Consider the following 26,070-nt stretch of genomic DNA (forward strand, 5'->3'; position numbering starts at 1 on the left):
TGGCTAGAGTATTCGGAACGCTGTGGACTGGTACCAAAGCTGCTGGGCACTGAACTTGAAACTATAGTTCTTGAGCTGAACACCGGGCTGGAACCGGTGGAACTGGACACTGGGCTGGAACCAGTGGGAAGAAAGTTGGACACCGGGCAGGAACTGGTTGTGCTGGATACTGGCCTGGGACCAGTGGTACGTGAGCTGGACACTGGGCTGGTTGTACTGGACACTGGGCTGGCACCAGTGGTACATGAGCTGGACAGCGGGCAGGGACTGGTTGTACTGGACACTGGGCTGGGACCAGTGGTACGTGAGCTGGACACGGGGCAGGGACTGGTGGTACTAGACACAGGGCTGGGACCTGTGGTATGGGAGCTGGATATTGGGCTGGGACCGGTGGTATGTAAGCAAGACACTGGGCTGGACCCAGTGGTTCTTGTCACAAGGCAGGAACAAATATCCGTAGAAGATGACTCAGTGAATAAACGCACAAGCTGTGAGAGACGTTGCACTGGCAATCTGCCTACGCTTCTGGAAGTCCCTTTATAAGGACTGCATGCAGCGGATTGGCTGAGACCTATGGAGAATCTGAAATAGGTTCTCATTGGTACTGCAGTGATCAGCTGACCTGAAGGAAGATGACTTCACCCTTGGCCCAGAGCCGGCGGGAATTCCCATATGGAGGATACCAGAACCAGGATGCAGGAGACGGCGGGGAGACAGAGAGCCAGCAGCAGCAGGCAGCAGTTGACGGGTCCCCAGCACACCGTGGAGAAGACTTGACAGCGCCCAGACCATTAAGTGTCCGGGTTGGTGGATAGTGACATGAGACAGATATAGTCATAGTGGGACAAAAATCACATATATAGTGTGTACCCAGCTTTAGTGAAATTTTTCTGGATTAACCACTTTGTGTTTGGGCTCATTTCTTTGAACACGTTCGAATATGAATGCACTTTGAATGGTGCTCTAACTAATACATGTATCATAATTCACTTTATAGTCCAATGACATAAAGATGTACATCTTATCTGTTATAGCTACAAGAAGCCCTGTTGCAGAGATAAGTCCTATACACTGTTACTGTAACATAATACGTCCAGGTCTATCCAATGAAGATGGTCATTTTTCAACAGAAATAATCGCTTTATCCAGCACATCAAAAGCTGTTAAGTAGGTAGTAAAGGTCACAATAGCTTTACTTATTATGTTTGCACTGCTCACTAAATGCTAATACTTTCATATGGCCAACCTAAATGCCAAGTCACCACATCAGCAAACACGTGCTACAGACACACAGTGCACTACTTTTTACTTGTTTCAGTCTCCAGATTTTATACAAGAAAAAGATTCAGTGCAATTCCTTTGTGTGCAGTATATACAACACTGTCAACATTAAAAACAATTCTAGTTTAGGTTGAAGGTGAAGATTACAAAACCAATATATTTTACATATTTAGGTATTTGTTAAATTACATGATTTCCACATTCTCTTACCTTCTTTCCTCCAGTAATTGCCACTTTCTGCAGCTTGCGGTAGCAGTATTTAGCATAGGTGCTGATTGGAAGACCTAGAATGTAAAGTGCGCAGTGGTCAGACAGCATTCAGTAGGAAATGTACAGAAACATGGATGTGGTTTGAAAAGTGATCAGTGCACACACAAACAGCTAAACATTAGTGGCCCCAAGAACGTTTTCCACATCCCTTCAACGGGTGGTCTTCTGTATGCCGAATGTCGGGATCCCGGCGCACAGTATACCGGCGCCGGAATCCCGACACCCGGCATACCGACAACTATTCTCCACGACCCCCCTGGAGGGAGAATAAAATAGTGTGGTGCGCGTAGCGTGCCACCGTGCCCGCAGCGTGGCGAGCGCAGCGAGCCCGCAAGGGGCTCCTTTGCGCTCGCCACGCTGTCGGTATGCCGGCGGTCGGGCTCCCGACGCCGGTATGCTGGGCGCCGGGAGCCCGAGCGCCGGCATACCGTACGACACCCCCTTCAACAACCAAATATAGAAAAACAAAAGCAGGGAATCACTTCATATAGTGCTAGATGATAGGATAAAGAAGGTGTACATCCCCATATTTTTCCGTAGTCTGATGGACTGCTGAATGTGTGATCCTCACACGTAATACAGCTCCCCAAAAGACATCTCAAAAAAGGTGCAGAGGCACGAGAAGGACATCTGCACTCTGGAACCTTGAACAAGACCAGGGTCGAAACACGTTGGTTTTGAGATGTGGGGACCAGTGCCGATAAGGAGAAAGGAGCCGGCTGTTGGGAACCGGAGCAAAACCCAGTGAGGGCCCTGGGACCATTATTGAGATTCTAAGTGGTCTATTTACTAAGCCTTGGATGTAGATAAAGTGCACGGAGATAAAGTACCAGCCAATCAGCTCCTGTCATTTTTCAAACCCAGCCTGTGACATGGTAGTTAGGAGCTGGTTGGCTGGTACTTTATCTCCATCCAAGGCTTAGTAAATAGACCCCATAATCTCACTGAAGCGCTCAAGAACTGTCCGTTGTCGGTTCTCATTTTAAGCCGGTAATTGTTACCTTTTCAGCCACTGGGGGATAACCACTATCTGTATTTGTGATTTTTATTGTATTCAGCTTTTTATATGTATTCAATTGTGCTAAACTATATGCACCTTTTTTGAGATGTCTTTTGGGGAGCTGTATTACGTGTGAGGATCAAACATTAAGCAATCCATCAGACTACGGGAAAATATGGTGATGTACACTTATTTATCCTATCATCTAGTGCTATATGAAGTGAATCCCTACTTTGGTTTTTCAGCAATCAGTAGGCTCAGTCAGTGGAGGCAATATAACATCGCACCTGCAAAGAAAGGCTAGGCTTCTATTGAGTTCTGGTCTAAAGTGAATGATCTCTGAGGTACGGGGTTATTTGATACACAGTACTTGTCCTTTATTGGATGAAATATAATCCATTTGAATTTTTATGTGTGGCCATCAATTGTAATGGTTAGCAATACTGCCTCACATCATTGAGGTTTTGGGTTCAATTCCTACTACGTCCCGATCTGTGTAAGGTTTGTGTTTTCTTCCCGTGCTTGTGTGGGTTTTCTCCCACACTCCAAAAATATATTGGTAGGATAATTAGCTCCTGGCAAAAAACAGGATTTTATTACCTACCGGTAAATCCTTTTCTATAAGTCCGTAGAGGATGTTGGGGACACCAAAAGAACCATGGGATATAGATGGATCCGTAGGAGACATGGGCACTTTAAAACTTTCAAAGGGGGCGTGACCTGGCTCCTCTCTCTATATCCCTCCCCAGACTCAGTTTGGAACTGTGCCCGGAGAGATGGACATTTTGAGGAAAGGAATTAACAACAAGGTGAGCATCATACCAGCTCACACCATAAACATGCCAAATAACATGGCATTCAACTGAACACATGCCAACGGACATGAACAAAATTCAGCAACAAGCTGAAGAAACCATAACACAACCTGTGTGTAACCAGAACTAAACTGCAGATACAGTATGCACTGGGACGGGTGCCCAACATCCTCTACGGACTTATAGATAAGGATTTACTGGAGCTTTCTTGGACTCGCACCAGGAAATATATTTCCTCCAAATACGGTGATAGTGTTTCGACGTCACACCCTTCCTAGCAAGGATAAGAGTGGGGATGACTTCATCGGGAATACCCTTACGGGCTAAAATCTGGCGTTCAACCACCATGCCGTCAAACGTAGCCGCTGTAAGTCTTGATAGACGAACGGCCCCTGTCACAGCAGATCCTCGCGAAGAGGAAGAGGCCATGGATCTTCGACTAACAACTCCTGAAGATCCTGGTACCAAATTCTCCTTGGCCAGTCTGGAACTACAAGGAGCGCTGGAATCTGTGATTTTCTTAGGATTCTCAGAACCTTTGGAATGAGAGGAAGCGGAGGGAAAAATGTACACCGACGGATACACCCAAGGTGACGTCAGTGCATCCACTGCCGCCGCCTGAGGGTCCCTGGACCGGGAACAATACTTTAGAAGTTTTTTGTTGTGGCGGGACGCCATCATGTCTATGTGGGGAACCCCCCATAGATTCATTAGTAGGGAGAAGACCTCTTGATGGAGGCTCCACTCTCCTGGATGTAGATCGTGTCTGCTGAGGAAGTCTGCTTCCCAGTTGTCCACTCCCGGAAGGAAAAATAGGATTTTGGTACTTACCAGGTAAATCCTTTTCTTTGAATCCATAGGGGGCACTGGAGTACTCTTGGGATATGGACGGCTTAGCAGAACAAAGGCACTGAATATTTAAATTTAGAACTCTCCACCCCTCCATATCCCAGAGTACCTCAGTGTACGACCTCAGTGTTTTTTACTGAGCGAACAGGAACTATATAGAGAGGTTGACAATGGAGAATTCCTATAACATAACGGACAACCACAAAGTTGACACATAACGTTACTGTCAACTAAACAGTTGACACCATAACCGATAGACATTTATAATTTGAACCAATCGGTGAAAATGTGTTACCATAAGCTCCTCTGAGCTTAATACAACCCAGGTAAACTGCTCTGGGTGGGCGTCCAGTGCCCCCTATGGATTCAAAGAAAAGGATTTACCTGGTAAGTACCAAAATCCTATTTTCTTTTTCATCCACTAGGGGTCACTGGAGTACTCTTGGGACGTACCAAAGCTTCCCTCGTGGGCGGGAGAGCTGTTTGACACCTGTAACAGTAGGCGGCCAAAGCTAGATGCTGATGCCGCAACCGTTTCATAACGTGTAACCGCGCACAAACGTGTGCACTGAAGACTATGTAGCCGCGTCGTAGACGCTTCACGACCAGCTGATCATGACATTCCCACAGAACCTGTGGGATGAGCTATTACTGACGTAGGCGACTGTAACTTAGCCTTAAAGTAAGCCTGACTTGTAGTCATTTTTATCCAACTGGATAATGTCTGCTGAGAAACTGGCTAACCCCAGTTGGCAGCATCATAGAGAACAAACAACGTATCCGTATTACGAACTGTAGACGTTCGGGACATATAGACGCGTAATGCGTGTACCACATTCAGAATTCTAGAATGTGCTGTCAACACAGGAACCACTATTGGTTTATTGATGTGAAAAATAAGAAATCGGAATTCGTCCGAAGTTCTGCTTTGTCATGAGAAAACCCAAATACGGTGGCTTGGAATACAAGGCACCCAAATGTGAAAACAAAACCCTTGCCGAAGCTAAGGCTAGAAGAAAAACGTTTTCCAAGTGAGAAACTTAATCCCCATTTGTTGTAAGGGTTCAAAATATGAAAACTGTAAGAAATCTGAACCCAGCTTCAAGTCGCATGGCGCTGTAGGTGGGATAAATGGAGGCTGCACTTTGATGACACCTTGTAGAAAAGTGTGTACCGACGCAATAGAGTCAAACGTCTTTGAAAATAAATTGACCACACAGATACCTGCACCCTTAGTGCAGATAAACGCAGTTTTCCATTCCACCCTGTGTGTAAAATAACAGAATACGGGTAACTTGAAAGATGAAGTCGGAAACTTCCGAGCTTCACACCCACATATATAGGCACACCAAATTTTGTAATAATGAGCTGCCGTAAGCGGCTTCCTAGCTCGTAACATGGTTGGTATAACCGATACTGTAATGCCCTATCTCTTTTCTTAAGAGGGCGGTCTGAACCACCACCCCGTCAACCGCAGCGGCGGTACATAGGTAAATAGGGGTAAAAGAACGGTCCCTGTTGTAACAGGTTGGACGTATTATGAGCGGGCAAAGATCGTGTGCGAGTATGATTAGAGAAGCAAGCTCTCCGAAACCCATGAGATATCACTAGTATGACTGTGACGAACTGTCTTATGATCCGTTTTAGCAACGGAGAGAGGCGCGGAAAACGGTGGAGCCAGATACACGAGGCTGTACGACCACGCGAATGTGAGAGCCTCCACCGCCACTGCCCTTGTGATCTGTCGTTCTGTACACATACTGAGCGTTTGTAATTGTGGCAAGATGCCATCATGTATACCTGAGGGTAACCCCACCTGTGTATCCACATGTGAAACACCTCTGGATTTAATGCCCAGTTTTCTGGATGAAAATCCCGACGGGTGAGATCATTCTGTCTAACAGATGTCCACTCCCGGAATGAACCCCGTCGACAACATCACCTTATGGTGTTCTGGGCACTTGAGGATTCGAGCTACCTCCCGCATTGCGATGCGGCCTCTCGGTCCTCCCTGGTTGTTGTGTATGCAACTCCCGTTGCGTTGTCTGACTGCACTTGGACAGACTGAAAGCGAAGCATGTAGTGCATTGTAAATTGCACGGAGTTCCAGGACATTTATAGACAGCAATCTGTCGTGATCCGTTTTAGAACCCCTGTCGCTGACCTTTTTAACTACAACTCCTCAACCTCTGAGACTCTCGCCCAGAGTATAGACACCCTCGCCCCCTGTGGGAAACGCGAGTGAAACCCGGCGAACTAAAGCGCCTTGAAAACACATCATTGTTGCTAATAGGCGAATACACCAATGTATCGATAGTGTGCGTGGCTTTTGCACTAATTGTACTAGATGGTCTGTTCTTTCTGGTGTAGTAGGTAAATCTCTTTGATTGACCGTATGTAAAATCATGCCTAGGAATTGAAGTCGTTCAGACGGAATTAGATGCGATTGTTTTTGAACTTGCACTGCAACCGTGGTGTACGTTAGTAGCGCAAGTAAGAGGAACCTCTGTTGAGACAGAGTTCATATGAGCAGATCGTCTAAGTATGGAACGATTGTCACTGCCAGGGCTCTGAGATGAGCTATCATCACCAACATCACTTTGGTGAATACCCGAGGCGCTGACATGAGGCCAACCGGTAGAACCTGAAACGGGTAATGGTTGTGGCGTATTGCAAAACGCAAGAACCTGTGATGCGGTGACCAAACCGGAATGGGTAAATACGCATTCTGAAGATCAAGCGCAATCATGCAATCTTGTGGCTCCAAATATGCAAATACTAACCGCAGAAATCCATTGTCAAACTGTAGTAAGTGACCTGCAGATTGATACTGCGACGGAGCCCTCCGGCTTCGGTACCCCAAACAGAGGGGAATAAGTAACCCTGACTCTGGTGGTGTACCAGGCCTGGAAATAAAAACAGCTGAAAACAGCAGAGACTGAATGGCAACCTGCCAAAACTCCTAATTTCGTCCGACAGAGGCAGTCTTTTAACCTTTAAATAGCGGATACATCCATGAGTGGATGCCTGGAAACCCGGCAAATGTGTAAAGGCGCGCTTCCACAATTGGAAATTCGAGATGGCCTAAGAGGCCGTCAAGCCACTGGCTTGTTGACTTTAGCGCCCTGGCGTTACAAGTCTTGACTGTTTTTGTACCACAGCCTTGAAAAGACTGGATTCTAAAGACTTTAAACGCCGGACCAAAGTATTTCCGTTTTGATACCGGAGGAGGCAATGTTAGACTTTACCAAACAACTTCTGGCCTTGTCGTGCTGAAACTAGCGACGCTAAAAAGCGAGAATCGAGGTAACAGCCGTCAGCAGAAGCTTTACAGAGATACTCTGCAGCTTTTTATTAACGTTAAGTGAAACGTGATCGTCATTGTTTCCATACATAGAGCGCCTAGTGACCCAAATGTATCTTGGGTGTTTATAATGTTTGACACAGACGAATTCACCAATGGCGGATTCTCCCATTTAGATGTGGAAACGGGTAAATAGACTTAAATCTTAGTCAGATATTCTAAATAAGAAACTCATTGAAAATCTGTCGTTTATTAAATTCGCCGGATTAGATGTTAGAGTCTCCTTAGTCTCTGTAAATTTGAGACATTGACTCACTGGTCATTAGCAATGTATGGTTGCCCAAACCCCGCACTATCTGACTGCTGGTTTAATGTGCCCTGTGAGGTCTGACATAGAATTGTCAGACTGCATTAAATTATAAGACCAGTTAAATTAACACCTTGGTACCCAAAGGGAAATTGTACCTTTGGAAGGACTGAGACTCCTTTGTTAGAGCTTGCGGAATAACTTCCGTCGATCTTACCGCTCCTGTCGAGCGGAGTTAATTTGAATTGCCAATGTTTAACATAGGATCTGGGATTCTGAAAACCTACAAACATAGTGAACATGTGGTAGATTTATGTCTAGTTTAAAAGTATTTTTAGTCTGCGCTGGAGCCTTACTCCCTATGTAGACAGACAACACAATAGGCAACGGACAGAAACCTGCACGACTTAGTAAAGTTATTATCTGAAGGTGTGTAATATATATTTATTTATGGCTGAAATGCAGTTCACATGGGCAGCCTATGTGAAACCCGAACCAAAATTCCCACTAACACCCCTGCGCCTCTGGTGGCGTAGAGATGTATGGCAGGAATGTTCCGGAATTACAAACTGTAAAACAACAGGAAGCATGGTTAAAATGGCCCCTTTGCCATGCTGACCCTGATAATCACAGAACAAGTTACAATTGCTTCAGTGTTAATATAGCCTATTATACAATGATAATCACAGGCAGGGTACAACACATGCTCTAGTGTGAATAATATATAGGCTCAATAGCCTATTATACAGTGATAACCACAGACATTAATATAGGCTCAATAGCCTATTATACAGTGATAACCACAGACATTAATATAGGCTCAATAGCCTATTATACAGTGATAATAAAAGACATTAATATAGGCTCAATAGCCTATTATACAGTGATAATCACAGGGCATGTTACAATGCATGCCTCCAGTGTTACAATACATGCCTCACTATCATTAATATAGGCTCAATAGCCTATTATCTAGTGAATACATGTCACATATATATATACATAAACTGTGGCTGCTGTTTATATAAGTATTTTACATAACCTTGCCGCTGTAATCCGCCAGATTCCACCGCCCCCCTTCCCCCCGTGCTCCCTGTAACGCTGTGTCTCAGCGGGAAGCCCAGGAAGACTTGCAGGGAGGCTTTCTTGCCGAGCAGCGGAGGTCACCAGGAGCGCTCCGCTTCTTAGCGCTGGTGACTGACGGAGCGTCTGCGGGTGGACGTTGCTAGGCAGCCGGACGGAGCGGCGGCCCGGTTGTCACCCTCTTAGCGCTGGCAACTGATGGAGTGTCTGCGGGTGTGCTGGGCGGCCGGACGTAGCGGCTGGGATGGGCGGCCGGACGCTGTATGGAGCGGCTGGGCTGCCAGACGTAGCGGCTGGGACGCTGTGGCGGGCGGATGTATGAGCGGCGGGAGCGGCATTACAATACTGACCCACATAGCGGGGCGGCAGCCTACGCTGACCGCCCCGTTCCCCAGCCTACCTTACGCTCTGTATCTCCGATCATGGCTGCGACGGGCTTCTATGTGTAAGCTCCGTCCAGCTCTCCAGTCATGGCTGCGACGGGCTTCTATGTGTAAGCTCCGTCCAGCTCTTCAGGTCATGGCTGCGACGGGGCTTCTATCTGTAAGCTCCGTCCAGCTTGCAGGAGACAGTGGGCTGCCTGTGGCTGTGAGGGTGCTCTTTGTGAGGACCGACACGCCATGCGCTGCCTTGCAGCGGCACCATCCCGGACCCATGTTTTTCAGAAACTGGGAAGGGATGTGTAAAAATGAAAAAGTAAAAATTAATAAAATCTTCCACAAAGTGTGGGAACTCCCACAAGCCGATGTTAGTGCTGTGAGCACCGAAAAAACACTGAGGTCGTACACTGAGGTACTCTGGGATATGGAGGGGTGGAGAGTTCTAAATTTAAATATTCAGTGCCTTTGTTCTGCTAAGCCGTCCATATCCCAAGAGTACTCCAGTGACCCCTAGTGGATGAAAAAGAAATTGCCGACAGAGCGCTTACCCTAGTCTCTGCCCAGCAAAGAATCTTTGTGGCTTCTGACATTGCTGTTCTGCTCTTTGTGCCGCCTTGGCGGTTTATGTACGCTAATGCTGTCACATTGTCCGATTGGATCAGGACAGGTCGGTTTCGAAGAAGATGCTCCGCTTGTAGAAGGCCGTTGTAAATGGCCCTCAACTCCAGCATGTTTATGTGAAGAAGAGTTTCCTGACTTGACCATCTTCCTTGGAAGGTCACCTGTGTGACTGCTCCCCAACCCCGGAGACTTGCATCCGTGGTCACTAGGATCCATTCTTGGATCCCAAATCTGCGTCCTTCTAAGAGGTGAGAGCTGTGTAGCCACCACAGGAGTGAGATTCTGGTGTTGGGGGATAGAACTATCCGGTGCATATGAAGGTGGGATCCGGACCATTTGTCCAACAGGTCTCACTGAAACACTCTGGCATGGAACCTCCCGAATTGGAGAGCCTTGTATGCCGCCACCCATCTTCCCCAGCAATCGAATGCATTGATGAATGGAGACAGTTGGTGGTTTCAGAATGAGTTTTACCAAACTCTGAATTTCCAGTGCTTTCTCCGGAGGGAGGAACACTCTCAGCTGGATCGTGTCCAGAATCATACCCAAAAATGCCAACCGGGTTGTTGGAATTAAGTGTGATTTCGGCAGGTTCAAGAGCCAGCCGTGCTGTTGTAGAAGCGACAGAGACAGTGCAATGTCCTGTACCAGTTTTTTCTTGGACCTCGCCTTTATCTGGAGATCGTCCAAGTACGGGATAATTGTAACTCCTCTTTTTCTGAAGAGAACCATCATTTCTACCATGACTTTTGTGAAAATCCTCGGAGCCGTGGCCAGGCCAAACGGCAACGTCTGAAATTGGTAATGAGTATCCTGGATTGCAAACCGGAGATAACTCTGATGAGGGGGATAAATGGGAACATGAAGGTAGGCATCCAAAGACACCATGAATTCCCCCTCCTCCAGGCTGGAGATCACCGATCGGAGAGACTCCATCTTGAATTTGAATTTCTTCAGGAAAAAATCAAGAGATTTTAGGTTGAGGATTGGTCGTACCAAGCCATCCGGCTTCGGCACTACAAATAGGCTTGAATAAAACCCTTCCCCTTGTTGCGCCCGGGGGACCGGGATCACAACCTGATTTTGACATAATTTTTGTATTGCTCCACAGACTAGAACTCTGTCTAGAAGCGAAACTGGTAAGGGTGATTTGAAAATAACGGCAAGGGGGAACGTCTTGGAATTCCAGTTTGTACCCTTGGGTCACAATTTGTAACACCCAAGGGTCCAGGTCCGAGCGCACCCAAACCTGACTGAAAAGCCTTAGACGTGCCCCCACCGATGCGGTCTCCTGTAAGGGAGACCCGGCGTCATGCGGTGGATTTGGCGGAAGCCGGGGAGAACTTTTGCTCTTGTAAACTCGAGGAGGCGGGAGTTCTCTTGCCCCTTCCTCTACCTCTGGTAGCGAGGAAGAAGTTACCTCGGCCTTTTCTATATTTATTGGGCTGAAAGGACTGCATTTGATAGTGCGGTTTCTTCTGTTGCGCAGGAGCATTAGGTAAATAAGTAGATTTACCCGCTGTGGCCGCTGATACTAAATCAGTAAGGCCGTCACCAAACAGTTACCCATCCTTAAAGGGAAGGGACTCAATATTTTTCTTGGAATCAGCGTCAGCATTCCATTGATGAGTCCATAGCGCACGCCTAGCCGCAATTGACATAGCATTAGCCTTAGCCCCCAGGAGGCCAGCATCTCTTGCAGCCTCTTTCAAGTACGCAGCCGCGTCCCTGATATAACCAAGCGTCACTAGGATGCTATCCCTATCCAGAGTATCTAAATCAGCAGATAAACTTTCAGCCCATTTTTCAATGGCGCTACTAACCCACACTGACGCAATAAGCGGTCTAAGCTGCGTCCCCGTGGTAGTAAAAATAGCTTTTAAAGTAGCCTCCTGCTTACGATCAGCCGGCTCCTTAAGAGTCGTCGAATGAGCCGCAGGGAGCGCTACCTGTTTAGACAAGCGTGCTAGGGCTTTGTCTACTGTGGGTGGTACTTCCCACTTATCCCTATCCGCTGCGGGAAAGGGGTATGCCACCTTGATCCTATTAGGAATGAGAAATTTCTTATCAGGTGTATTCCAAATGCCATCAAAAAGGTCATTTAGTTCAAAACCATCAAAAAGAGCGTCTCTTTTCTTTGTAAATAAGGACCCTCGTTTCTGGTGTAAAGGGGTCCTCGTCAATACGTAATATGTCTTTGACAGCCACAATCATATATTGAATACTCTTAGCCAATTTAGGATCTAACCTAGAATCAGCATAATCGGCACCGGTATCAGAGTCCGTGTCGGTATCTGTGTCATCTAATTGGTCAACACTACGTTTCAGTGACCCTTGAAAAAAAGCGTCATCTACTGATTTCTTCCAAATCTGCAGTTGAGAGTCAGATTCAGTAAACTTTTGAATGAACAGTGTAACATTAGCATTTAAAGCAGTTAAACAATCAGCAGTCGGCGGTGCCGACAGGACCCCCAAAACATTTGGTGTCCCCAATAAATTATCCCCTTGAGAGGAAAATTCTGCCTCAGACATGTTGTCTCCCTAACAGCACCCAAAGAAAAGCCTGTGAGGGAACAAAAGGAAAGGAGCCAGCTCACACCCCAGTGCCAAAGTGCAGGTCTGAAAACACCCTCAAGTGTCACAGAGCTGCAGCGCTATATATCTGTATAGAAATAATCTGCCCCCCCTCGTTTTTATAGCCCCTGGTACTTGTCTGCTGTGAGGAAGGACCAGCACTGCTGCTTGGAGGAGGAAATGACGCCGAGTGAGCCTGGAGGAAGAAGCCCCGCCCCCAACATGGCGCGCTTCTTCCCGCTTATTTTTAGATGTTTATCCTGGCGGGGGTTTGCGGGCAGTGCCAGGGCACTGTACAGATATACCAGCCTTATTTATGAGGTATTTTTAGCTCCCCAGGGCGCCCCCCCCAGCGCCCTGCACCCAGCGGTGTGTACAGTCCGGGAGCCTGGCGCGCACTGAGCAAATCATGCTGCGCAGTACCTCTATATGCCGTCTTTGTTGAAGAGAAGATGTATTTTCCTCACATACTCACCTGTCTTCTGACTTCTGGCTTGAAGAGGGGGGACGGCAAGCTGTGGGAGAGAGCATCCAGGAGAGCCCGGCGTTCATCTCCCCTCAGGAGCTGAAGGCATCCTGTCAGCAGCAGCAGAGCCCTGAAACTCATTAGAAGTGGGTCTAGACTGCTCTCCCCTCTTTCCCACGAAGCAGGGAGGCTGTAGCCAGCAGATCTCCCCAAAATAAAAAACCTAACATTAAGTCTTTTCAGAGAAACTCTCAGAGCTCCCCCGAGTGCCTCCATCTCGCAGGGCACATTTTCTAAACTGAGTCTGGGGAGGGATATAGAGGGAGAAGCCAGGTCACGCCCCCTTTGAAAGTCTTAAAGTGCTTATGTCTCCTGCGGATCCGTCTATATCCCATGGTTCTTTTGGTGTCCCCAACATCCTCAAGGACGTAATAGAAAATTACCCTAGTATGTGTGGGTACATGTGGTAGGGAATATAGGGGGTAATTCCAAGTTGATCGCAGCAGGAATTTGGTTAGCAGTTGGGCAAAACCATGTGCACTGCAGGGGGGGCAGATTTAACATGTGCAGAGAGAGTTAGATTTGGGTGGGGTGTGTTCAATCTGCAATCTAAATTGCAGTGTAAAAATAAAGCAGCCAGTATTTACCCTGCACAGAAACAAAATAACCCACCCAAATCTAACTCTCTCTGCACATGTTATATCTGCCTCCCCTGCAGTGCACATGGTTTTGCCCAACTGCTAAAAAAATTCCTGCTGCGATCAACTTGGAATTACCCCCATAGATTGTCAGCTCCACTGGGGCAGAGACTGATGAATGGACAAATATTCTCTGTAAAGCGCTGCGGAATATTTGTGCACTATACAAATAACTGCTTATAAATAATTTACACAAAAGGGCCTTCTCTCGCATGCTGAGGGGCCACCCAGCACAGGGCAAGGCCATCCAGCATGCTAATGGTGGACAGCGATGCAATCGCAATACAACTACGATCGCATCGCTGATTTGGGGTAGCGCCCTGCCTCCACAGCCTGGCTGAGAAGGCAGTCGGCCCGCTTAAACGCACATAAAGAATTCTAAAAGACAGGTTGCTGACAATAAGTGGACAACTTAAATTACAGTACCTTCTACTGCAAGACATAGGGGGAGTGAACCCCCCCCCCCAAAAAAAAAAAAAAAAAAAAAAAACTATGTATCTGTATTTTCCCTGAAGAAAGCCTAGCAATTTTCTACTGTAAATGCTAAATACAAAGTGGATTAGACATGGCAAAATAAGCAGCATCAGAGAATATGTATGGCGGCATCTGAAGAATGAGAAATGGCCTTTGTAATTCATCGTGCATAGCTGAACGTAGGTGTGTCAGCAACTGAAATAGTTCCTGTGAACGCTCAGATCAGCATATCAAGTGGACAGAATGGCTTGCTGCATTCCAGAGGTATTAGATAATTACTAAGGAGCAATGTAATAATGATAGGACTGGGATATGGGCCAGCTTGCAGCCAACTTAGTGATCAATGAAGACAGAAAACTTTTAACTCAGAATGTTGGTGGTAACGAAATGTATTGATGTACAAAGCTCTCATGACAATCTTTAATCACACCAATAATGAATCAGATTTTCGAAGTGTAAATCATACCTGTGACAATAATAAACATGATCACGTTTCAAATATGTACGGTTTTCATATCCTTAGATTTTTTTAAATAACACTTTAAAGTGGTTGGGTACGAAATCCCAACAGTCGGGATCCCAACAATCAGGATGCGGGATCCAGACGGCCAGAATCCCTACACATCCCGGTAAGTATTTCTCCCTACCCGTAACCCTAACCTTTACCTCCTGCAGCCTAACTCCAACCCCCCATACTTACTGTACCTCCGGAATGTGTTGAAATGCTGGCCATTGGGATCCCGATGGTTGATATTTTGGCACATCCCTTTTTTCTTCACTTACAATGGGAAACATGGGAGAGGAAGTGGAGGGCCAGGAGAAGAATTAGGAACCAGTTTAAGGTTGTATAACAAAAAAAGAATAAAGAAAAAAACCAAAAGAAACCCAGATGAGACAGCAAACACAATACCGGCATATTGATGGAGACAGGAGACCAGAGACTTCACCGGTGTGGCTGAAGAAGAAAATAGCCTTACATTTCTGCCTTTTCCAAATCACCATTATAGTAACATGTCCTTGGAGTGCTTATGGGGTATATGCAATTCACAGCGAATCGCGGCAAATTATCGCCGTTTTTTAATTCGACACAATTCGACAGGTGAATTCCGGCAGGTGGCTGCCGGAATTCACCATATTCAATGAAAAACGGATTCGACAGTCCCGCGGGCGAAAAACGGCCGATTTGCCGGATTTTGCCGCAAATTAAAAAAACGGGAAAAAACGGGAAAAACCCAGAAAAAAACGGCGTGGGGTCCCCCCTCCAAAGCATAACCAGCCTCGGGCTCTTCGAGCTGGTCCTGGTTCTAAAAATGCGGGGTAAAAATTGACAGGGGATCCCCCGTATTTTTAAAACCAGCACCGGGCTCTGCACCTGATGCTGGTGCAAAAAATACGGGGGACAAAAAGAGTAGGGGTCCCCCGTATTTTTCACACCAGCATCGGGCTCCACTAGCTGGACAGATAATGCCACAGCCAGGGGTCACTTTTATACAGCGCCCTGCGGCCGTGGCATTAAATATCCAACTAGTCACCCCTGGCCGGGGTACCCTGGGGGAGTGGGGACCCCTTCAATCAAGGGGTCCCCCCCCCCCCCCAGCCACCCAAGGGCCAGGGGTGAAGCCCGAGGCTGTCCCCCCCATCCAAAGGCTGCGAATGGGAGGCTGATAGCCTTGAGTAAAATGACAAGAATATTGTTTTTTTCCAGTAGTACTACAAGTCCCAGCAAGCCTCCCCCGCAAGCTGGTACTTGGAGAACCACAAGTACCAGCATACGGGAGAAAAACGGGCCCGCTGGTACCTGTAGTACTACAGGTTGAGTATCCCTTATCCAAAATGCTTGGGACCAGAGGTATTTTGGATATGGGATTTTTCCGTATTTTGGAATAATTGCATACCATAATAAGATATCATGGTGATGGGACCTAAATCTAAGCACATAATGCATTTATGTTACATATACACCTTATACACACAGCCTGAAGTCAATTTTAGCCAATAATTTTTATAACTTTGTGCATTGAACAAAGTGTGTGTACATCCACACAATTAATTTATGTTTCATATACACCTTATACACACAGCCTGAAGGTCATTTAATACAATATTTTTAATAACTTGTGTATTAAACAAAGTTTGTGTACTTTTAGCCATCAAAAAACAAAGGTTTTAGTATTTCACTCTCACTCAAAAAAGTCCATATTTCGGAATATTCCGTATTTCGGAATATTTGGATATGGGATACTCAACCTGTACTGGAAAAAAAATACCCAAATAAAAACAGGACACACACACCTTGAGAGTAAAACTTTATTACACACCTGCCGACACACACATACTTACCTATGTTGACACGCCGACTGCCACAGTCTCCGACGATCCGGGGTACCTGTGAAAAAAATTATACTCACCTCAATCCAGTGTCCGGGAGATAATCCACGTACTTGTTAACAAAAAAAAACGAACACCCGTACCATGCCGGACTGAAAGGGGTCCCATGCTTACACATCAGACCCCTTTCCCCGAATGCCGGGACACCACGTGACTCCTGTCACTGAGGTCCCTTCAGCCAATCAGGAAGCGCTAGTTCCGTGGCGCTCACCTGATTGGCTGTGCGCTGTCTGAGCTGTCAGACAGCGCATCGCAAAGCCTCTCCATTACTTGCAATGGTGGGAACTTTGCCGTCTGCGGGGGTTACCCGCGGTCAGCCGCTGACCGGCGGGTGACCTCACCGCTAGCCGCAAAGTTCCCACCATTGAATATAATGGAGGGCGCTGTGCGATGCGCTGTCTGAGTTCAGACAGCGCACAGCCAATCAGGTGAGCGCAACTTGCGCTTCCTGATTGGCTTTAGAGACCTTTCTGTGACAGCTGTCACTGAGAGGTCTGTCTGCATTCAGGGATAGGGGTCCCATGTGTCAACATGGGACCCCTTTCAGTCCGTTGGTCGGGTGTCCGGTTTTTTATTTTGCCAAGTACGTGGATTTATCTCTGGACCATGGCTGAGGTGAGTATATTTATCTTTTATTTTCAGGTGCCCCTGGATTCTACTTGGAGAAGAGGACCGATGTCGGCGTGTGAACATAGGTAAGTATGTGTGTGTCGACGTATGAAATAAAGTTTTACTTTCACGGTGTCTGTCTCCTGTTTTTATTTGGGTATTTTTTTCCCAGTAGTACTACAGGTACCAGTGGGCCCGTTTTTCTCCCGCATGCTGGTACTTGTGGTTCTCCAAGTACCAGCTTGCGGGGGAGGCTTGCTGGGACTTGTAGTACCACTGGAAAAAACTATATTCTTGTCATTTTACTCAAGGCTATCAGCCTCCCATCCGCAGCCATTGGATGGGGGGGACAGCCTCGGGCTTCACCCCTGGCCCTTGGGTGGCTGGGGGGGGGACCCCTTGATTGAAGGGGTCCCCACTCCCCCAGGGTACCCCGGCCAGGGGTGACTAGTTGGATATTTAATGCCACGGCCGCAGGGCGCTGTATAAAAGTGACCCCCGGCTGTGGCATTATCTGTCCAGCTAGTGGAGCCCGATGCTGGTGTGAAAAATACGGGGGATCCCTACTCTTTTTGTCCCCCGTATTTATTGCACCAGCATCAGGCGCAGAGCCCGGTGCTGGTTTTAAAAATACGGGGGATCCCCTGTCAAATTTTCCCCCGCATTTTTAGAACCAGGACCAGCTCGAAGAGCCCGAGGCTGGTTATGCTTTGGAGGGGGGACCCCACGCCATTTTTTTCAGGGATTTTACCATTCCATCCCAAAAAAAAAAAAAATATATTATTTTTAAAAATATATAAATAATACTTGTGCCTCCAAAAAAGACAAACCAAGTACCTAATCCCTTCTAATATAAATAGATATGATATTACCAAGAAAAAAAAACACAAAAACAAACATGTTTTAATTTTTTTTTTATTAGTTTCACCATCCAAAGTGTGGCGGATTGAAAATGACGAATTTACTGTCTAAAAGCACTGTTGTCGAATTTCCAAACTTCCATTGAATAGACTTTGGTCGAATTGCAGCATGTGTATCATTGCAAAAAAGTCGAATTTGTCAAAAGTCGAATTTCAAAAAGTCGAATTTTGAAAGTCCGTTTTTTTGTCGGAAAGTACTGAATTGCATTGTCGAATTTTTTTTTTTTTGGCGAAAAAATCCCGAAATTCGACAATTTCGGGAATTCGACCGCAATTGCATATACCCCTATATCTGTAAAGCCTGGGAAATACACTATGCATATCTGAGCTTATGTACTGTCAGTAACTGCTTACAGTATATCTGCACAGCCTGGGAAATACACTATGAAGATCTGAGCTTATGCACTGTCAGTAACTGCTTACAGTATATCTGCACAGCCTGGGAAATACACTATGCAGATCTGAGCTTATACACAGTCAGTAACTGCTTACAGTATATCTGCACAGCCTGGGAAATACACTATGCAGATCTGAGCTTATGCACAGTCAGTAACTGCTTACAGTATATCTGCACAGCCTGGGAAATACACTATGCAGATCTGAGCTTATGCACCGTCAGTAACTGCTTACAGTATATCTGCACAGCCTGGGAAATACACTATGCAGGTCTGAGCTTATGCACCGTCAGTAACTGCTTACAGTATATCTGCACAGCCTGGGAAATACACTATGCAGATCTGAGCTTATGCACAGTCAGTAACTACTTACAATATATATCTGCACAGCCTGGGAAATACACTATGCGGATCTGAGTTTATGCACTGTCAGTATCTGCTTACAGTATATCTGCACAGCCTGGGAAATACACTATGCAGATCTGAGTTTATGCACTGTCAGTATCTGCTTACAGTATATCTGCACAGCCTGGGAAATACACTATGCAGATCTGAGCTTATGCACTGTTAGTAACTGCTTACAGTATACCTGCACAGCCTGGGAAATACACTATGCAGATCTGAGCTTATGCACTGTTAGTAACTGCTTACAGTATATATCTGCACATCCTGGGAAATACACTATGCAGATCTGAGCTTATGCACCGTCAGTAACTGCTTACAGTATGGGGTATATTCAATTAGGGGAGAGCAGGGCTACACACAGCGCTGCAGCAGGATGTCTCACAGCCGCGCCGCTCACGGCAGCATCCACTCGGCTCCAGCAAGTGAGGTCACGCTTGCTGGAGCCGGATGGACACTGCCGCGAGGTCGGGCGGGTGTGTGACATCCTCCTGCAGCGCTGCTGTATCGCTGATCTTCTCCGTCTGCCCGCGGCTCCCCCCCCCCCCCCCCCTCTGGGTCCCTCATCTCAATTCGGTTTTTTAAAAGTCGAATTGAGATGAGACTGAATAGGGGTTGTCGGATCCATTCCGACAAATGCATGTTGGAATGGATTCGACCCTAATTGAATATACCCCTACATCTGCACAGCCTGGGAAAGACACTCTGCAGATCTGAGCTTATGCACCGTCAGTAACTGCTTACAGTATATCTGCACAGCCTGGGAAATACACTATGCAGATCTGAGTTTATGCACCGTCAGTAACTGCTTACAGTATATCTGCACAGCCTGGGAAATACACTATGCAGATCTGAGTTTATGCACCGTCAGTAACTGCTAACAGTATATCTGCACAGCCTGGGAAATACACTATGCAGATCTGAGTTTATGCACCGTCAGTAACTGCTTACAGTATATCTGCACAGCCTGGGAAATACACTATGCAGATCTGAGCTTATGCACTGTCAGTAACTGCTTACAGTATATCTGCACAGCCTGGGAAATACACTATGCAGATCTGAGCTTATGCACCGTCAGTAACTACTTACAGTATAGTATATCTGCACAGCCTGGGAAATACACTATGCAGATCTGAGCTTATGCACTGTCAGTAACTGCTTACAGTATATCCAGTGGCGTCGAGAGAGGGGGGGGGGGGGGGGGGGGGGGAGGGTACAAATTATCTGGGCCCAGGTCTGATGGAGGGGCCCAGGTCCTATACCCCTCCTTACCTGGAAGCAGCAGCTGCAGCTTTGCTTCTCAGTCCAGTACACACTGCTATGTGCTGGGCTGCAGTGCGGCCAGGAAAGTGCTTAAAAAAATCTTTATTTTTTTCCTAAGAGTGCATGGCCACGCCTCCTGTGATTAGGCCACCCCCACTGAAAAGTACCTGTGCCCAGCAAGACTCTCTACTGCCCTGGCTGGCAGGCATGCCATGCTCCTGTGAGTGAGTGCTTCACATGTGCTAGACATGCCCCCAAAGAGGTGTGGCTATGCCCCCAGCATGCTGTGGTCACACCCCCTCCAGGGGGGTGGGTGGGGGCCCATGAAGTTTTTGTACCGGGGCCCAGGATTTCTCTTGGCAGCCCTGAGTATATTGGCACAGCCTCGGAAATACACTATGCAGATCTTATGCACCGTCAGTAAGGACTGTATATGTTCTCTTCCTGACCCGTACACTCATTGCTATATTCTGATCTTCATATGAAAAAATTGTTGAAATAAAAAAAATAAATAAGATTTTACTCACCGGTAAATCTATTTCTCGTAGTCCGTAGTGGATGCTGGGAACTCCGTAAGGACCATGGGGAACAGCGGCTCCGCAGGAGACTGGGCACAACTAAAAGAAAGCTTTTAGACTACCTGGTGTGCACTGGCTCCTCCCACTATGACCCTCCTCCAAGCCTCAGTTAGGATACTGTGCCCGGAAGAGCTGACACAATAAGGAAGGATTTTGAATCCCGGGTAAGACTCATACCAGCCACACCAATCACACCGTATAACTTGTGATACTATACCCAGTTAACAGTATGAAATATAACTGAGCCTCTCAACAGATGGCTCAACAATAACCCTTAGTTAGGCAATAACTACATACAAGTATTGCAGACAATCCGCACTTGGGATGGGCGCCCAGCATCCACTACGGACTACGAGAAATAGATTTACCGGTGAGTAAAATCTTATTTTCTCTGACGTCCTAGTGGATGCTGGGAACTCCGTTAGGACCATGGGGATTATACCAAAGCTCCCAAACGGGCGGGAGAGTGCGGATGACTCTGCAGCACCGAATGAGAGAACTCAAGGTCCTCCTCAGCCAGGGTATCAAATTTGTAGAATTTTGCAAACGTGTTTGCCCCTGACCAAGTTGCAGCTCGGCAAAGTTGTAAAGCCGAGACCCCTCGGGCAGCCGCCCAAGATGAGCCCACTTTCCTCGTGGAATGGGCTTTTACGGATTTAGAATGCGGCAATCCAGCCGCAGAATGCTCCAGCTGAATTGTGCTACAAATTCAGCGAGCAATAGTCTGCTTAGAAGCAGGAGCACCTATTTTGTTGGGTGCCTACAGGATAAAAAGCTAGTCAATTTTCCTGACTCCAGCCGTCCTGGAAATATACATTTTTAAGGCCCTGACTACGTCCAGTAACTAGGAATCTTCCAAGTCCCTAGTAGCCGCAGGCACTACAATAGGTAGGTTCAAGTGAAAAGCTGATACCACCTTAGGGAGAAACTGGGGACGAGTCCTTAATTCCGCCCTATCCATATGGAAAATCAGATAAGAGCTTTTACATGACAAAGCCGCCAATTCTGACACACGCCTGGCCGAAGCCAAGGCCAATAACATGACCACTTTCCACGTGAGATATTTTAGATCCACGGTTTTAAGTGGTTCAAACCAATGTGATTTTAAGAAACTCAACACCACGTTGAGATCCCAAGGTGCCACTGGAGGCACAAAAGGGGGCTGAATATGCAGCACTCCCTTTACAAAAGTCTGAACTTCAGGCAGTGAAGATAGTTCTTTCTGAAAGAAAATCGACAGAGCCGAAATCTAGACCTTAATGGAATCCAATTTTAGGCCCATAGTCACTCCTGACTGTAGGAAGTGCAGAAATCGACCAAGCTGAAATTCCTCCGTTGGGGCCTTCCTGGCCTCACACCACGCAACATATTTTCGCCAAATACGGTGATAATGGTTTGCGGTTACTTCTTTCCTGGCTTTTATCAGCGTAGGAATGACTTCCTCCGGAATGCCCTTTTCTTTAGGATCCGGTGTTCAACCGCCATGCCGTCAAACGCAGGCGCGGTAAGTCTTGGAACAGACAGGGCCCCTGCTGTAGCAGATCCTGTCTGAGCGGTAGAGGCCATGGGTCCTCTAATATCATTTCTTGAAGTTCTGGGTACCAAGCTCTTCTTGGCCAATCTGGAACCACGAGTATCGTTCTTACTCCTCGCCTTCTTATTATTCTCAGTACCTTTGGTATGAGAGGCAGAGGGGGGAACACATAAACCGACTGGTACACCCACGGTGTCACTAGAGTGTCCACAGCTATTGCCTGAGGGTCTCTTGACCTGGCGCAATATTTATCTAGTTTTTTGTTTAAGCGGGACGCCATCATGTCCACCTGTGGCCTTTCCCAACGGTTTACCATCAGTTGGAAGAATTCTGGATGAAGTCCCCACTCTCCCGGGTGTAGATCGTGTCTGCTGAGGAAGTCTGCTTCCCAGTTATCCACTCCCGGAATGAACACTGCTGACAGTGCTAACACGTGATTTTCCGCCCATCGGAAAATCCTTGTGGCTTCTGCCATCGCCATCCTGCTTCTTGTGCCGCCCTGTCGGTTTACATGGGCGACTGCCGTGATGTTGTCTGATTGGATCAGTACCGGCTGGTTTTGAAGTAGAGGCCTTGCCTGACTCAGGGCATTGTAAATGGCCCTCAGTTCCAGAATATTTATGTGTAGGGAAGTCTCCTGACTTGACCAAAGTCCCTGGAAGTTTCTTCCCTGTGTGACTGCCCCCCAGCCTCAAAGGCTGGCATCCGTGGTCACCAGGACCCAGTCCTGTATGCCGAACCTGCGGCCCTCTTGAAGATGGGCACTCTGCAGCCACCACAGTAGCGATACCCTGGTCCTTGGAGACAGGGTTATCAGCCGATGCATCTGAAGATGCGATCCGGACCACTTGTCCAACAGGTCCCACTGAAAAGTTCTTGCATGGAACCTGCCGAATGGGATTGCTTCGTAGGAAGCTACCATTTTTCCCAGGACTCGCTTGCAATGATGCACCGATACCTGTTTCGGCTTCAGGAGGTCTCTGACTAGAGATGACAGCTCCTTGGCTTTCTCCTCCGGGAGAAACACTTTTTTTTGGTCTGTGTCCAGAACCATCCCCAGGAACAGTAGACGTGTCGTAGGAACCAGCTGTGACTTTGGAATGTTTAGAATCCAACCATGCTGTTGTAGCACTTTCCGAGATAGTGCTACCCCGACTAACAACTGCTCCTTGGACCTCGCCTTTATAAGGAGATCGTCCAAGTACGGGATAATTAAAACTCCCTTTTTTCGAAGGAGTATCATCATTTCGGCCATTACCTTGGTAAACACCCTCGGTGCCGTGTACAGTCCAAACGGCAGTGTCTGGACTTGGTAATGGCAATCCTGTACCACAAATCTGAGGTACTCCTGGTAAGGATGGTAAATGGGGACATTCAGGTAAGCATCCTTGATGTCCAGGGATACCATGTAATCCCCCTCGTCCAGCTTGCAATAACCGCCCTGAGCGATTCCATCTTGAACTTGAATTTTTTATGTATGTGTAGAAGGATTTTAAATATAAAATGGGTCACACCGAACCGTGCGGTTTCGGTACCCCAAACAGTGTGGAATAGTAACCCCGTCCTTGTTGAAGTAGGGGTACCTTGACTATCACCTGCTGGAAATACAGCTTGTGAATTGCCTCTAGCACAGCCTCCCTGCCTGAGGGAGTTGTCGGCAAGGCAGATTTGAGGAAACGGCGGGGGGAAGACATCTCGAATTCCAGCTTGTACCCCTGAGATACTACTTGAAGGAAACAGGGATCCACCTGTGAGCGAGCCCACTGATCGCTGAAATTTTTGAGGCGGCCCCCCACCGTACCTGGCTACGCCTGTGGAGCCCCCGCGTCATGCGGTGGACTCAGAGGAAGCGGTAGAAGAATTTTGATTCTGGGAACTGGCTGACTGGTGCAGCTTTTTCCCTCTTCCCTTGTCTCTATGCAGAAAGGAAGCGCCTTTGACCCGCTTGCTTTTCTGAAGCCGAAAGGACTGTACCTGATAATACAGTGCTTTCTAGTCTGTGAGGAAACCTGAGGTAAAAAATTTTCTTCCCAGCTGTTGCTGTGGATACGAGGTCCCAGAGACCATCCCCAAATAATTCCTCACCCTTATAAGGCAGAATCTCTATGCGCCTTTTAAAGTCAGGATCACCTGTCCAGTGACAGGTCTCTAACACCCTCCTGACAGAATGGACATTACATTAATTTTGGATGCCATCCGGCAAAATATCCCTCTGTGCATCCCTCATATATAAGACGACATCTTTAATATGTTCATATGTTAACAAACTAGTATCCCTGTTTGACAGGGTCACCGACCACGCTGCAGCAGCACGATCTGCAGGTCTCAGTCTAGTACCTGAGTGTGTAAATACAGACTTCAGGATAGCCTCCTGCTTTTTATCAACAGGTACCTTCAAAGTAGCCGTATCCTAAGACGGCAGTGCCACCTTTTTTGACAACCGTGTGAGCGCCTTATCCACCCTAGGGGATATCTCCCAGCGTAACTTATCCTCTGGCGGGAAAGGGTACGCCATCAGTAACTTTTTAGAAATTACCAGTTTCTTATCGGGGGAACCCACGCTTTTTCACACACTTCATTCACTCATCTGATGGGGGAACAAAACACTGCCTGCTTTTTCTCCCCATACATAAAACCCATTTTTAGAGGTACTTAGGTTAATGTCAGAAATGTGTAACACAATTTTTTTTTTTTTTATTGCCGGGATCAAGTCACGGATGTTCCTAGTGGATTGTGTATATGTCTCAACCTTGTCGACACTGGAGTCAGACTCCGTGTCGACATCTGTGTCTGCCATCTGAGGGAGCGGGCGGTTTTGAGCCCCTGATGGCCTTTGAGACGCCTGGGCAGGCGCGGGCTGAGAAGCCGTCTGTCCCACAGCTGTTACGTCATCCAGCCTTTTATGTAAGGAGTTGACACTGTCGGTTAATACCTTCCACCTATCCATCCACTCTGGTGTCGGCTCCACAGGGGGCAACATCACATTTATCGGCATCTGCTCCGTCACCACATAAGCCTCCTCATCAAACGTGTCGACACAGCCATACCGACACACCGCACACACACAGGGAATGCTCTGACTGAGGACAGGACCCCACAAAGCCCTTTGGGGAGACAGAGAGAGAGTATGCCAGCACACACCAGAGCGCTATATAATGTGGGGATTAACACTATAACTGAGTGAATTTTCCCCAATAGCTGCTTGTATATACAATATTGCGCCTAAATTTAGTGCCCCCCCTCTCTTTTTAACCCTTTGAGCCTGAAAACTACAGGGGAGAGCCTGGGGAGCTGTCTTCCAGCTGCACTGTGAAGAGAAAATGGCGCCAGTGTGCTGAGGGAGATAGCTCCGCCCCTTTTTCGCTGACTTTTCTCCCGCTTTTTTATGGATTCTGGCAGGGGTATTTATCACATATATAGCCTCTGGGACTATATATTGTGATTATTTTGCCAGCCAAGGTCTTATTATTGCTGCTCAGGGCGCCCCCCCCCCAGCGTCCTGCACCCTCAGTGACCGGAGTGTGAAGTGTGTATGAGGAGCAATGGCGCACAGCTGCAGTGCTGTGCGCTACCTTGGTGAAGACTGATGTCTTCTGCCGCCGATTTTCCGTACCTCTTCTTGCTTCTTGCTCTGTAAGGGGGACGGCGGCGCGGCTCCGGGACCGAACACCAAGGACGGGCCTGCGGTCGATCCCTCTGGAGCTAATGGTGTCCAGTAGCCTAAGAAGCCCAAGCTAGCTGCAAACAGGTAGGTTCGCTTCTTCTCCCCTTAGTCCCTCGGTGCAGTGAGCCTGTTGCCAGCAGGTCTCACTGTAAAATAAAAAACCTAACATATACTTTCTTTCTAGAAGCTCAGGAG

General features: G+C 47.3%; 1 protein-coding gene across 4 annotated transcripts in view; it reads right to left on the reverse strand.

Moving 5' to 3' along the window:
* Positions 1-26,070, reverse strand: part of LOC135055744 (rho GTPase-activating protein 39-like) — a 152,292-nt gene that overhangs the window by 16,486 nt on the left and 109,736 nt on the right. For all 4 annotated transcript variants that reach the window (XM_063960155.1, XM_063960153.1, XM_063960154.1 and 1 more), the window contains one exon: positions 1,492-1,565. In XM_063960155.1, coding sequence (XP_063816225.1) covers positions 1,492-1,565 — 74 coding nt within the window. The remainder of the gene's footprint in view (positions 1-1,491; positions 1,566-26,070) is intronic.

This window comes from Pseudophryne corroboree, chromosome 3 (genome assembly GCF_028390025.1).
Source record: "Pseudophryne corroboree isolate aPseCor3 chromosome 3, aPseCor3.hap2, whole genome shotgun sequence".
Taxonomy (NCBI): Eukaryota; Metazoa; Chordata; class Amphibia; order Anura; family Myobatrachidae; genus Pseudophryne; species Pseudophryne corroboree.